Raw genomic sequence first — 16,388 nt, forward strand, 5'->3', positions numbered from 1 at the left:
AATATTTATTTGATGCTAGGGTTTGAGAAAATTTTTAAAAAAATTTTTATATATTGTATTTAAAAAAAAATTGTTGTGCTCCAAACCCTCCACTTATAGCTAGAAAAATAGTTCCAAAAAAGTATAAATGCTATTTATTTTGTCAAAATTTAAAATTTTCATATTTTAAATTTAAAATAGAATTTGTTTAAGGTTTGTATGATTTTTGTTTTTGAATATTCAATTTTTTTTTTGGTTCGAGCCTGTTAGATGATACAAAATAGATTAAGGTAGGCTGGTGTGATGGTAATGGTTAGCAAACTCTTATAAATTTTTAACTCATGGGAATATTCTAGATTTGATCAAAGACGTATAATGTATTTTCTTCTCCTCCGTTTTATGGCGATTTCCAGGTCAACCCAGGTAGGCCAGATTTCCTTGATTTTTCTTTTCCATTTTTGACGGTCCTGAGCATCAATTTGTAAGATTCATGCTTCTCATATCCGCCGCTATCACATTTTTTCACGTCATCTTGGGTCTTCCTCTTCCTCTTGGTCTTGTTCCTCCTACTTCCATCAAGGTGCATCTCTTTACCTAGTCATCTTTTGTCATACGTTCCACATGCGCAAACCATCTTAGTCTATTTCGTCGCATTACCACTGCAATAATTTCTATACCCAATCTTGCTCTCAATTCCTTGCTAGTTTCTCTCTCTCTTAGAGAAACCCCACACATTCATCTAATCATTCTCATCTCTGTTCTTTCTAATTTGGCTTCGTGAGTCGTTTTCATTGCCCATGTTTCTCCGCCATAAACTAAACAACTCCTCACACAACTTACGTAAACTTTCCCCTTTAAGTTCAGAGTAACTTTTTTATTTGTTAGAATAGACGACATCTCTCTAAACTTCTTCCATGCTTGTCTGACCCTTGCAATAACGGCAGAATCTACACCACCATCTGCGTTTAGCATATCACCCAAATAACAAAACTTATCCACTTTTTCTAAGGTTAACCTATTGCCACTATCCAAACCACCATTTTCTACGTTATCATTATTATGTACCCCTTTCATGCACGATCTACAAATAAAAGTCATTCTTGATAACATCAAACTTCCTTTTTCCCGCTACATCTATTATGTACCCATTTATGGCATCTGGTGCATTGGATTGAATTTCTAGCAAATCCTTTCCGACATACATGACAAGGCCACTTACCGGATTCCTCCATCTTTAGATTTTTCCCACCAATCATCACCTTTGTCTTTGCTATTTTCAGGCTCTTTGCTTCCATAGTTATCCTGCATTTACTTATTTTATCCCTCAATTCTTCCTCACTGTTCGCCATTAATACAAGGTCATCTGCAAATAATAGCTCCCAAGGAAGTCCTCCACGTATTTCTCTAGCCACCACATCCATTATTAAGATAGATAATAATGGACTCAGCACGGATCCTTGATGAAGTACTACCTTCACTTCAAAGCTTTCACTATCACCATAATCCGTCCGTACTGCTGTTTGTGCTCCCACATACATTGCCATCACTGCGATAACCAACCATTCCTCCACACCTTTTTCTCAAGACCCATCTAGTAACCTCACGCTGCACCCTGTCAAATGCTTTCTATAAGTCAACAAACGCATAATACAGTTTCTTTTCCTTCGCAAGATACTTCTCCTGTATTTGTCTCACCACAAAAATGGCAAATGTCCCAGATGTAAAACAAAACTGCATTTCATCAATTTTAGTTTGTTCACTTATCCGCTTCTCTAACACCCACTCAAATACCTTCATTGCATGTTCCAAGAGTTTAATAGCTCTGTATGACCCGCAATCTGAAGGATCACCTTTTCCCTTGTATACTGGTTTATACTTCTTCGCCAGTCCTCGGGAATAGTTCCTTCTGTGTTTGATTTGCCAAATTCATTAACCATTCAATCCCTAATTCATCAGAACCTTTAAACATCTCTGATACAACCATCTTAAACCCGATGCCTTCTCTTTTTTCATCTTTTTCACTGCTATCTTTATTTCATCCTTGTCAAATTTAAATCCTGAACCTACCTTTGCACAACTAACATTATTATCGCATTCATTTTCTTCTTTCAAATGTCCTTACATGTAGATCTTTGTTCTTAATACCATTACTATCAATCAGCAATTTTCCTTCCATATTTTTCAAACATTTAACACCTACCGCATCTTGCCTCTTTTTTGCCATCTGCTTTGTCATTCGAACCACATTTCCCATTCCTTCAGCGCATTCCATTAGCAAACTCCTGCCCTTTTTCTTCTTGCGCCTTCGCTATTAATTTCTTAGCCTTTCTTTTCGCCAACTTGTAAATATCGTTATCACTATTATCTTTACTTTTATACCATTCTTTGAAACACCTGCGTTTCTCATCCACAGCTTTCGCTACTCCGGGTTCCACCACCAAGTCTCCTTATGTCTAGGTGACCCTTTTGTCCATCCACATACCTCCTCAGTTGTCATCACCCAGGCTTTCTTCATGGCTTCCCACTTGTCATTTACTCCAGATGCTTGAGCCACCTCCACCTCCTTTATGGCCAATGTCATATTATGGTGTCGTCTTGCACTCTCCTCCTTCAATTTCCACTTCAGTCTTGGCACAAACTTTCTTTTATTTATCCTGGCGCCTACAAAAGTAAGATCTCATATAACTAGTCGATGCTGATTAATGGTATCACTTTCACATTTTTTACTATACATCTATCACATCTTCTTAATAACAAATAATTCACCGCACTTTTTGTACTACCCAACTTATAAGTCACAAGCTTCTCTGATTCTTTCTTAAACATTGTATTACAGACAGGCGCATAATCAATAGGGGGAGAAGGGGAAATTCCCCCTTCCCTTATCGCAAATTAATTTTAAGCTAATAAAAATTTTACCCCCCCCCCCCCCCAATTAAAATTTTACAAATATTTGAATATCAATTTTCCAACATAAAACTTATTTATTTTTTTTTTAAATTTCCTTTCCTTGTGAGTACATTAACATTATTCAAAAATATTAATAAAATGGAAAAATTTTTAGTTAAAGAGATTGAAATCAAACAGTAATTTATTTGATTATATATAATTATTTCATTAAATTCAAATTTATTAGTGAGTTAGAATTAATAAGTATTTTAAATAATAAATATCTATAATTTTTTTAATATTTTTCATTTTTACTTCCATTTTGCAGAACAGTAGAAATAGAAATACAAAAGTTAAATAAGGCTGAGCATGAAAAAAAGTAATGTGTCGTCAGAAGCGATATCATTATTGAATTCAATTTATCAAATAGACTTTATCATTGCTGCTAGTTGCATCAATAAATTATTTTCCTATACTCACTACTTTGTAGAAATTTACAGAAACCAAATTTAGATTTGGTTCAGGTTATTGATTTGGCTGAAAATATATATAAACAGGTAGATACAATAAGAATGAATGTAGATTAATATTTCCATAATATTTATCTAGACGCTGAATCGAAGGCTAAATTTTATGATATAACACTAATTAAACCTCATCTAGCACCTAGGCAATTATGAGATGTAAAATAAATTGGCTCAATTGAAGAATATTTCAAAATATCCATTTTCATCCCATTCCTAGATACTTTTTTATCGCAAATAAAAGTACGGTTTTTAGATAAAAAAACAAGTCTTTAGCAATCTTCAAGTTTTATTACCCAAAGATCCTTCATCGTTTTCTAATGCCACTATTGGTAAAATTAAATATTTAGCAAAATTTTATTCCTTATGATATTGTTCGAATTGTCGTATAAATATTTACTATTTTTAACTATTTTACCTGAGCATGCTATTGATGCGCTCAATCGGTGTAAAGAAACCTTGGCTCAATTTCCTAATATTTTGAAGTTCTTTTATATTCTTGCATGTTTGCCTATTACAACATGTACGAACGAAAGACTTTTTCGAACTTGAGAAGGTTGAAAACATATTTAAGAAGTACTACATCCGAATCTCGGCAAAATGGGTTAGCTTTGTTAAATATACACAGAGATTTGGTTCCAACGACAAACAAAATTCTTAATGAATTGGCAACATTCCCACGAAAATTAAAAATCACATTATAATTATAGTATTTAATAAAAAAAAATTGTATAATATTGTATTTGATAAGAAGTTAAAAAAAACTTGTTTTTTAAATTATTTTCTAGTCAATATTTTATACACACTACTATTAGTATTTTCAATAAAAAATTATATTCTACTTATATTGTATGAGAATTTAAGCTGAGACTAGTTTTTAAATCAAATTTTATAAAAAAAATGACATTAAACTTTATTAAATATATTATACGTAACTTAAAATAATAAAAAATAGGCTTGTAATATCCATAAGCACGAATCAGTAAATAATAGCTAAAAATAGAAATATAATTATTATAAAATTATGAATAATTTAATATAATATAATATCTAAAACATAAGACCCGGCCGAAGGCCGGGGAAAAGCTGGCCGAAGCTCAGGCAAGGGGGGTTTCAGCGCGAAGCATCCCAAAAATTCCCTTCCCCCCCATAAGAAAATCCTGGATACGCCACTGATTACAGATAATCATATCCATAGCATCACTAAAATCTAAAATCCCCTCCCCTTCCAGATTCTTTATGCCATAACTGTACCCTCCATGTACTCCTTCATAACCCTCACTACTCGCTCCTACATGTCCATTCAGATCACCAACCAGGATAATCCCCTCTTCATTCGCCAGTCTCTATGTCATCCCCAATAGACTGTCCTAAAATATATATCTCTTCTTCACTTCTTCCAACCTGAGGAACATATGCCGAGATAATATTATATAGCTTTTTACCAAGAATCATCTTGATAACCATTATCTATTATCTAGCCTTCTCACTTCGACTACTTTGTCTACCAATTTCTCTGCAACCAATACCCCAACTCCAGTCTTACCATCATTACTTCCTTGCAAAAGTATTTATACTTTTCACTAGTCTTGCCAATCATTCTTGCGCCATTTCCTTTCCATCTGGTCTCCTGTATTCAGCACATATCTATACGACTTCTATGCAATACATCAACCACTTCTTCCGCTCTTCCCGTCATACTCCCAACATTCCATGTCGCGACCCTTACTCGATCCCCCTTAAACAGGTTTCTCCACCTATTATCAGGTCGTTTATGTCCGTCATAAGTTTCATTTTCATGAATCGTGATTCCACCAGGTTTCCCATCCTTCTTTTTGTCGTAGCGGATGAGGAGCCCCACGGGGTACTTTGGGCTGTACCCCGGCCATGCTTTGTTGTAACCATAGGGAAATTTTGTAGCAAGGTTTTTACAATCGAATGCCCTTCCTGACATCAACCCCTTTAAGTGGTTTTTACACCCCGTCGAAGAGACGGTGACCCTATTCTAGACACAGATCACAGGGAACCTTTTAGACCTCCATTTATTGCTCATTTATTATTAAGTGCCTTATCCACATTTAACTAATATTAGCCAAAAACAATTTATATTCCCTATTTTTTATAAAAAATATCTATTAGGTTTCATAAGAATAGTCTACCGACTTTTCAAAATTAATATATATATTATGGTGCCATTCTTATCTTTAGAATAGATATGGTGTGGTCCGGAGTTTCAATAAGGCCGTGTTAGTCGTTTCTGATCCTTGTGACCTCGGTGTAAGGCGGGGGGGAGGGGGATAAAATGGAAAATATAAAATCGAAAATGCTTAATTATAAACTACCTAGACCAAAAGATGACTATTTTTAAGAGAGCTTAAGGCAAAATAACGATATGTCACTCAACAAAATATCTAATATACAATTGTATTTATCATGCAAAGACTTATTTCAACGCCAACGCTTTGACATTAATTCGTACATTGATCACAGGCGGTGCTACGCCCGAACTCGAATTAACGTTAGCTGAAGGTGCTGGATTAAGAGGAGGATACAGTACATCTAAGATTCTTAAAAACAGGGATCGCTGTCGAATTGCCCAATTACCCTTATGGGAAGGTCCTTTATCCACATTTGGCGTAAATCTGAAAATTATAATTATTACCTTTGATTATTATATGTTAAATTCTTTGTAACTGTTGTATTATAAAAAAAAACTACTATTTCTAAAACTTTAAAAAAATTATATAATAGGTTACAATTTTAAAAAAATATTAATTATGCTAAGATAAATTATTTTAAAAAACAAAGGATGGGACATTATATAACAATTTGTTTTGCGCTGCAATGCGAAAATATTCCATGCTCTGTTTGGGAATATACAGAATCAAGGATCTGAATTCTGCTAAAAGTTTGACCTCTGCAAAACGCTATGTAATAACCAATCCTGAAGATGATTTTATCCTCTTACAGACGGATTTGGTAAATGATTATAATTTTTATGAACATAATGGAATATTCACAATTTATTTTTTCAAGTTCTTAGATGGTGATATTTCGATTTGAGCATTATTAATTGATAGATTAATTATATTCACTATTCATTTATTATTATTTTTTACAGATATTCGTATTACAACAATATGATCCAGATATGCATGATAGAATTAGACCACAATAATGGTAGATAAAACTCCTATTTCTATAAAGAGCATTATAATGTAATATTTGATCTCCTATAATGGACATACCGGTTTATTTGTGAAAATGCAATTAATTACTTTATATATTGAATAAATTATGTATAATTATGGAATCACGTTGTTTTAATTTAAGTTGTGTAGCGTAGTATTGAATATTAGCTGTATTATTATATAATATATGTTCTGACCTACCTGGGTAAACCTGAAAATCGCCATAAAACGGAGAAGAAGAAGAATTATATAATATATGTTACTCTTAATATATAAATTTAACTAGTTTTCAAAGCTATGTATAAACTAGTTAGAAGTTTAGCGAATTTACAACTAGCTTGAGGTTTAGCTAGCTTACTAATTTAACTAGCTAATTCACAAATAACTAGCCAACACATAAACAAGAGCAAATATACAAATATATTGATTTTTTTCAAACTTAATTTTTTCTCTTATTTTCATGATACTATAAAATTTTTTCCTCAACTTAAAGTATTTTATTACATTTTTTTAAAGAATCTAATTTTTCTACGTTTTCGGTTATTTTTATAGCACTGGTTAGTCTTATATTTTTTAGTTTTGGGGGAGACCCGGATAAAACGATTGGTATTTTGCATTTTAGCATAAAATTGTGAAACATAAACTAAACAGAATAAATTATATATTTATGTGTAGCCAAATCCCTCATCTACAAAATAAAAAAAGTGTATTTCTCTACCTTAATATTTTAAAAGCTGTGAATAATTATATGGAGTGTGCCAAACCATTTTGGGTAAAGTAGTAGAAATAAAATTAAACATAACTATATTGTTTAATTGAACAAAATATTTCAATTTTGACATCTATTCATCACTTTTAAGTATAAACTAATTACAGGATTGCATGTGTTTTATTTGGTGATATAATAAAAACAAAAACTATTAAGTGGTATAATAATAAGTTTGAAGTGTTTAAAAAAACAGAAATATTACATTTATGTATTAGGAAAAAAATTTAACAATTTAACAAAAAAATTTCATAAAACTTTTTAATTACAAAAAAATAATTTTTTAAATTTAAAATGTAAAATATTAATAATATTTTATCCAATAATACCAATAATAGTTTTAGAAATTCTTCTTTATATAATAATAATTCCTTTTCCACATCATTTTCGCAATCTGCTATAAGTGCCAATTTTACACCGGCAATTCAAAACCCAAAAAGAAATATAATTGCTGGAATAAAGAGAAAATTGACATAGTAACCAAATTGCTGTCCCAACCTGAAATGGAAAGAATGAAAATAAAGGACATTGCCAGACATATTGATATGTCAATAGCCTCGGTTAACAAATTAAGTCAAGAAACTTTTCCAGAGTTTATAGGGGGGCCATTGAAGCAATATCAAATTCAAAAAAAGGGATGCAAAAAAAAGACACATCTGAAATCTAAAAAAAGGTTATAAATATTTTAATGGATAACAACACCTCGACTATCAAAGATATCATAGAAAATTTGCCTCCAGGTTTCCCAAAAAATGAGGGGACCATCCGAAAATATATTTAAAAAATAGGCTGGTCTAAAAAAAGGGCTGGAATAGAGCCCGATCGACGAAATACACCAGAAGCAATTCGCATTCGCCAGGCTTATTGCCTTAAAATGCTAAACATTCCCATGGAAAAAATGTTCTTCCTGGATGAAACAGGCATAAACCTACATGTTGTCTGTGTATGCTTGGGCCCCCTACAACGTCACACCAACTGTGATAGTTCCACCTTCCAAAGGCAAGAACGTTAGCATTTTATGTACAATAGGAATTGGTGGCCTTATAACCTATCGAATTATTGAAGGGCCCTTTAATGGGTTGCTTTTCCTTGATTATTTGAGAGAATTAATAACAATTCTTCCAAATGATGCAATTATCATTATGGATAATGCCGCAATACACAAGTGTCATCCAGGCGCGTACGCAGGAATTTGGTCTGGGGGGGGGATAATAAAATTTTTTAAGAAATATTAATGTTAATTAAAAATACTAAGCATAAATTTATTAAGATTAATAACTTTTCTAATACACAATTTTAAACTATTGTGAATTAAAAAAATTATATATATAAACCGGCATTGAAAAACTATAAAATAAATGTGAATTATAAAATATAAAGTGAATAAACCCACGATATGAATCACTTAAATGACCCAAAATTGAAATTTGAAATTTTTGAGCTTTTAAAATATATAAAAAATTTAAATGTTGGAAAAATAAATTAATACACAAAAAGTTTCTTAGGAATAATTGTATTTTGTATTTTTCAATTATCTATCATGAATATTCAAAAGATCCAAATCATACAATCTACTTTCAGATGTTGTATTTCATAGGTATGTTTTTCACAGACTTGCAGGCCCGGCCCCGAGCGGACGTATTTAAATTTTTTTAAATATACCCAGGCCGGGCCTGTAATTTTTTTTTAACCGGGCTGGGCCTGTAATTTTTTTAGAAAAAGTATCCCGGCCTAGCTGTATATTTTAAAACCAAATATTTAAAATCGCCATTATTAGCTATAAAAATCAAAAATAAATATAATTTATTTTCAAAAAAGCCTGGCCCGGGCCTGAAAATTTTTTGAAAAAAAACCCGGGCCGGAAAAATTTTTTAAAAAAATCTGGGCCGTGTCCTGCAAATAGTACCTCTGTAAGGCTCTGTTATTCTTCTTAAAAAAGAGAATGTTCTCTCATTAGTTTATTAAAGAGCTGCTAATATATATAACCATTTTAATACATTGGGAGTATAATCTAAAATGTGTTTGAAATAAAAAGCATCCATAGCATTTTTTGGGACTGTATCAACCATAGTTAATCTTTTAATCATAGTTATTCAGCTAATAAGGCATCATAAGATATTTTAACATCTTCATGATAAAAATCTAACAAATATTTATATTTTTTTTATATTACCATATGAAAAAGGTTGGGAGAGGGGACATTTGTTTTATAATACTCTTCTACTGATCCTATATTAATGTTTTGACGATGAGCTTGCTTGCTGCAAGTAGAGGGGGGCAAATATTAAACGCGTATAGCTCTGCTTTTGACTCAACAATAACATATAAAATGAAATTCTTCAACGAAATTAGCTCTAATTTCCTTGAGTTCTAATAAAATGTTCTCCGCTATTGTCATCTTCTTAATCAAGTCAATGTTATGTTTTTGAAAAGTATTACATAAAATAGTTGTATAATTAAATAATACATTCTTATGAGAAAAAAAATTTGGAATAAGTATTAAATCCAATAATTTTCTTGCTTCTGAGGAAATATTTCTTTCAAGCCATTGTGATATTTTAGTAATAGCATTAATAATCGGCTCTTCTAACTCCATAATAGCTGTTACTGCTTGATGGCGGAGACTCGATCTCTTTGGACAAGCTTGCAATTTCTTTCTCCCTGTTGGACAAGGAGTTTCAGATATAATTATTATTTGACTAGAAATTTGGATAAATATTACGCCACTAAAATTTGAAAATAATAGGTAAATTACGCCAAGGAAAACTTGAAATCGAAATTGATTGATAAAATAACTTAGTAGATGAATGTGATAAATAAATGTTATTAAATATATATATATATGAAATAGGAATAAATATTAACAAATATAAATTAATATTAACAATAATATTTTTGAAAAATATAATCCGGCATCTGCATTTTTTGGCTTTGGGGGGGGGGGGGGGATTTGTCCCCCTGCCCCCCCCGCTGCGTACGCCAATGGTGTCATCTTATTGATAGCTATAAAAATCGAATTAAATATCTTCCGCCATATTCACCCCAATTAATGAAAACTTTTTCGGGGTCATGAAAAACAAATATAGGTCTATACCAAGGCCAAACAATAGAAATCAAATCATAAATAATGTTACTTCGATATTAAATCAGTACATTCCGTACAATTTTACAAACTCTTATAATCATATGCATGATTTTTGGAACTTGGTTTTCTTGGACAATCAATCTATTAAAGGTAATATAAATTTATATAATATTTTTATCTTTTCTCTATTTATATAAAAATAAAGATGCCAATTTGGAACACTCAAAACTAAACGAGAATACAATTTAAAAATATAATATTTTCTTACAAAATTAAATCATTATGTAAATTATTATTATTGTGTTTGTATTTGTAATTATAGATTATTATAATATACACAAAATAAAATATGCTTTGGTTGATAATTTTTATATTTCGTTCTTCTGAGCTCCTTTCTATAGAAAAAAACGAATGGCATTTACAATCTGCAATATAAGTTAATTACTTTAAAAGTGGGGGCTGATTTTTTAAATTCTTAGTATAAGTCTTTATGATCAATATTGAAATTTAAGGTTCATAGAATCTGAAATAAAGATCATTAAATACTACAATACAGTATTACACTTCCAAATCTTCCAAAAAATTAATTTTACAATTACATACGATATTCTAGAAACATTTCATAGGTAAATTCTTATGTTACTTTTTTTAAAAAAATTATTGTAAAAATTTGAAAAAATATTCACTTAAACTATTTTTTTCCTAATACATAAATGTGTTATTTCTGTTTTTTTAAACACCTCAAACTTATTATTATACCACTTAATAGTTTTTGTTTTTATTATATCACCAAATAAAACACATGCAACCCTGTAATAGTAATACAATACCGGAATATACACATTATCTCAAAAGTGAGTGTGCCCATTTTAGGTACATAATACATAACAATTATTTTTCCCCTTTAGGACTATTCTTAATTTAATTCTAAATAACACATATTTTTGCTCAAATAAGTTTTTATATGGTGTAGGGGAGACTGGGCTAGTAAAACCGATTTTTGCAAAAGGTCTATAACTCTTTTTTTTTAGATTAAAGAACAATATATGAATCGATACCTATAACCATACTCTATAAAAGTGCCTTGTAAATATTTTTAAGAATATTATTATATTTTTGAAATTTTATTTTTTCTATAAGTTGAAATTTTGCCCTACAAGCTACAATTGCGGGGTTAAGCAAACAGTGCAAAGGGCTTCCTAAACCATTAATTTTTTTAGGCTAAAATAAATTGAAATGCATTTTTATTTATTAATAATACATATAGAATAATTTGATTATTTTATTGTTCATCATAATACTTTTAAATTAAAGCTAATTATATATAAATTAAAACTTAATTTTTGTTAATTTAATGAACATTTTGGACATATAAAAATAAGGAGTTTAAGATGAAATTATGTTTTCTTAAACATAGATCCTAAATACCAAACAAGAATTGATATTTATTTTGAGAAAGAAAAATAGTTTAGTGTAAATGTAAAATCTTTTAATGTTGTTTTTGGTATGTTAAAACTTTAATTTACATTTAAATTCATGCAAAATTTTGTGCGAAATATTTTTAGAACCATTTAAACATTTTATAAAGATATATTTAGTATAATTTTAAATATCAAAGTACAGTCGTTTTAAAAAAAATTGAGAAGAAAATACCTGACCCTGGATAATACTAGTAACGGACTCCCTTATTTAAAGTTTAATAATATGCATATGCATCATATATGATATATCAAATGAAAGCGTAGATCCTCCTCTATCAACTGTAATGATTATTATTTATTCAGATTTCTTATATCATCTTTTGTCCCCACTGAGCTATGGCATGTCGGACTAGGGCACGTCTGGGCAGGGTGGAAATTTTTATCATTAAAATATAATTTTTTATATAATATTTTTATCATAATTTTTTTAATTATATCAAATAATTTTGTTCTCCATAATTTTTTTTAAAATTATTAAAATACAATTTTTTACATGGTTCCTATATTTCTATGTACCCCGTTGCTTGCAATGTACCCTGGTGTTTTTATTTGAAAAATTAAAATAAATTTTAAAAAATATTTATATACATTAGATACATTCATACTATTTAAGGTAGCTGACACTTTTTTTTAAAAAAATTTACAAATTTTATGAAAGCCTTTACGAAATCGAGTTCTCTGTGCCCCGGTCTAACCTAGTATATAATGTTTTTTAAAAACTGCAGAGATCAAACTTTTAAACTCTAAAAAAATTCTTATTTTCAAGTCCAACTCGTTTGGGCTTTTAAAAAAAAATTTCTCTAGTTTTTTAAATTTTGTTATTTTACTCATTTTCGCTGTATTATAAATTGTTTTAAAATTAAAATTATGATAGTAAAATGTTATATGGTAATTATACAATTTGATTAATTTACTATTAAATCTGAATTTATTTAATATTTTGGCCCTTCCTAAATTTTATAATTACTTTAAATTTTAAGCTAGACCATAAAATTTTTATTTTTAAGCCCAACTCGTTTTTTTTAAATATTATTCTACGGCTCATTCACGGACCGAATTGGGTTAAGGTCTCCATTATAAATAAACTAAGCTCAAAAGTTGGTCCGAATTAAAATCTTAGAATGTATTTCATGGAGATACCCCTTAGTCAATATAGTCAGTATTCTCTTTATAATTGCATTGGCTAAAAGAAGTCTACGGGTACTTCTTTTATGCCATTCCTTATCATATAACTTCCTCCTTAAACTGCATACCACACTGTTATGTTGCTAACAAATTGGTTTTTGAAAATAATTTGATTTGACAGTTAAATTTATTTTGTAAATGCAAATTTTTTTTACTACAATTATTTTTTTTTAAGAGGGTAATATTTTATTTTAAAAAACAAATGAATTATAAATTAAACAAACCAGTGTGAATACAACAAACACAAATTTAACATTTTTTCAATTTTTTTAAAAAATATTATCACTTTTTAAGTTTTGCCGTATTCTTTTATACAATTAATTGTTTTGTTTAAAGGATTATATCGATGTGTGATTTACACAATGTTATATTATTATCATATCAAAATAATAAGATTAGCATGACAAATGTTAAAAGTTAACTTTTTAATAAATTAAAGAGTATCAAAAGTAAGAAAGATAAACTATAGATGTTAAGTTATAATTAAACTTTATTTCCAATCTGTTCTCTTTTCATACAGATATTATAATATAAACGTGAAATGATGAATCTATATTTCATAATTTATATAAATAGTAAATATATCTTGTGCCAAATTTGGTCTAATTATAAATTTGGAAGAAATTAAATGTAAAAAGGGCTAAGAGAGGTTGAAAAATGATCAATTAACTTTCTAGATGAAGAATATGAGAGAGTTTCTGCACAGAAACATTAAAACATTTAACTTGAAAATAAATTCTCATTTACGTAAGAATAATCAGCCACAGAATACACAGGAAATGAAATCATTCCTGGGCTTGGTTATTTTATTATTAAGAGTGAGGATAATAATAGTAAAATAAATATGCAATATCTCTGAAAGAATCAAAAGTGCATATACAAAATAATTTTATTAATGTATAATTTGTCATTTTATATGATTGCAATATGATAATTTTTATAAAATACATAGTTGTATATATTATTTTACTATATGCGTGTTCAAAATATAAGCAGGATAGAGGAGATCGGGGTTATATGACAAGTGTTTTCATCTTTTTTTGATAAAATTTTATTTTTATTTTACAAGATTGAACGAATTGTATCATTGGATAGCCTTAATTAGACTAAAAAAAAGACACCCGAGCTTCCTACCTTTTATACTGTGGCATTATTTAGATTAAGTAAAAGTCTAGCTTTTTACTATTTACTAACAACCCTGAATAAGATGGTCACCTCTCCGTGTTTAAATAGTATCAAATTTAACCTGCTATACAAATTTTTCATTTTTATTGATATAATTAATAGTAGCTTAAAACAATAAATTCATACACAAAATAGATCCATTTCTGATTATGCCCAATTAGGAAAATTAGTGCATTGTATCAATTTTTACGCTCTTTTTTGTTTCTAACTTAAGCAACACTACACAATTTTAATTTCTTTTAAAAATCTAAAATTTAAGAGATACAATAATAATTTTCAATGACCGCTTTTTTGTATATACTCCTCCCCTCCCACCTCACAATTTTTTTCATCCCTACACCCTAAATATTATTAATCAAAAAAAGATATCTAAATTATCAAAACTAACTTCAACACAATGCCTTCAACCTTCCTTCCAGTTCTCTTTCCTCCCACCTCTCCTTCACTTCTATCATATTTTAAGATCAGCATCTTACCCCCTCCCCATAAATAAAAGTGCCTGCTATCATGATTAGATAATGAGTCGGCTATAGACTCGTCAGCGGATTTGGTATCATTAGGAATAAGGTCATTCAAATGGTTTCATCTCTAGAATTATCATTGCTAATATAATCGGTAAGGATATCAAGGTTTAATAGGTAAATTCTATAGTAAAAATTTACTTAAAGGGGGTCGTTTCTCTGAAATGTTCTTTCACAAATTTTCACTTTTATGCCTTGTCGTAGCCCTAGGGGTAGTTAGGTAGTTTAAATACCTCTAGCAATTCTTCTAGAAAATCCAAGACCGAGTCTTTTTGGTAGACATTGAGGAATATATTCTAAAAATTTAATAAAATTCAAATAGTCTTATATCTTAATGCAAAAATTACCAAATAAAAAGTTGGCCAAAACGAAAAAAATGAGCTATATCTTTTAATTGTGGATTTCCTACTAACTATGGGCGTATGATAGATAGTATATAAAAAATACATATTTTGATTGTGGGGTAGGAAAGGGAGGTTAGAAGTTGGACCCCTTCCCCCTCATGGAAAAAATATGATTATGTAAAATTTTCTGATTTATAATACTTTTATATTGATGTCTAGACGAAAATTAAATTTAATTCTTTAAAATTGATAAAATCCTCTATTTTTTATTTCTATAAAATCATTTTAGAAATATTTTTTTTATTTGAAAAAGTACAAAAAAAATTCTAAAAATAATACTTATCGACATTTAATTTTTTAATCAAATTTTAACATAAAAACTTTGTTATAAATTACATTAAAAAGAAACGCTATAATTTCTAAAGGATTGACGTATGACCTTTTCTATTTTTAAGTACAAAAGCGCACTTAGTATTAGCACTTTGCCAAACACTCATCCTTAGCCTTAATGGTAAAAAATTATCTATTGAAATCGTTTTCAGTTTTATCGCAACTAATTCACATCATTTTAATATAAAATTTTCCAAAGATGAAACAAGTCTATCTAGCTACTTTTATGCTGACGCTATTAAATGTACCAAAGTTTTAGCCAGTTTCATCAAACCTCAGATTTTTAAATGCAATAAAAAAATTGATTTTTTATAATAATAATAGTATATGCTTCAATAATTTTCGGGTTGAAGCATTAAAATGTTAGTATAAGTTTCAGAGATAATGTCTCCAAAAATTTGCTGACTTCACTCTTAAGGCGTGACATCGTAGTTTATATTTGGCTCTTAATTAGGTTTCTTTTTGGTTATCAAAATTAATTAAAAAAATTACAAATCGGATTTATAGAACTTTTTTATATTCTACCAAACAGATCGAAAAAATAAAATGTATTAATTAAGCACTAATTATTGGTTTGGTATAAGTTTCAAAATTAGTATTTTCAAAATTTAGCCCAATTCACTCTTAAAGCGTGATGTCATAGTTTCATTTTGTTTATACTTATTCCTTTTTTGTGCCTTTCCAAGCTGTGGGGAATTAATAATAAGCGAATATTGGCGCCGGGATTGGGCAGTATAGCTAATACTTGTAATTAAATTGCTAAATATTTTTTTTAAATTGTAAAGTGAATTTTCTATGTAAAATCCAAACTTATTAAATTCAAATATTAATTTTGTGAACCAAGTTAG

The 16,388-nt window shown here is 29.3% G+C and overlaps 1 protein-coding gene across 2 annotated transcripts in view; it reads left to right on the forward strand.

Moving 5' to 3' along the window:
* LOC135928337 (calcium-activated potassium channel slowpoke-like) overlaps nt 1–6,644 on the forward strand; it is a 90,494-nt gene extending 83,850 nt beyond the window's left edge. The window contains exons 24-26 of one of the 2 annotated variants that reach the window (XM_065464782.1): nt 5,834–6,028; nt 6,201–6,371; nt 6,514–6,644. In XM_065464782.1, the coding sequence (XP_065320854.1) occupies nt 5,834–6,028; nt 6,201–6,371; nt 6,514–6,570 (423 nt within the window). In that variant the 3' untranslated portion in view covers nt 6,571–6,644. Of the gene's footprint in view, nt 1–5,833; nt 6,029–6,200; nt 6,372–6,513 lie in introns of those variants that run through there. The other variant, XR_010572296.1, reaches the window with a different exon arrangement.
* Nucleotides 6,645–16,388: the final 9,744 nt, after the last annotated feature.

This window comes from Gordionus sp. m RMFG-2023, chromosome 4 (assembly GCF_954871325.1).
Source record: "Gordionus sp. m RMFG-2023 chromosome 4, tfGorSpeb1-WG-v2, whole genome shotgun sequence".
Taxonomy (NCBI): Eukaryota; Metazoa; Nematomorpha; class Gordioida; order Chordodea; family Parachordodidae; genus Gordionus; species Gordionus sp. m RMFG-2023.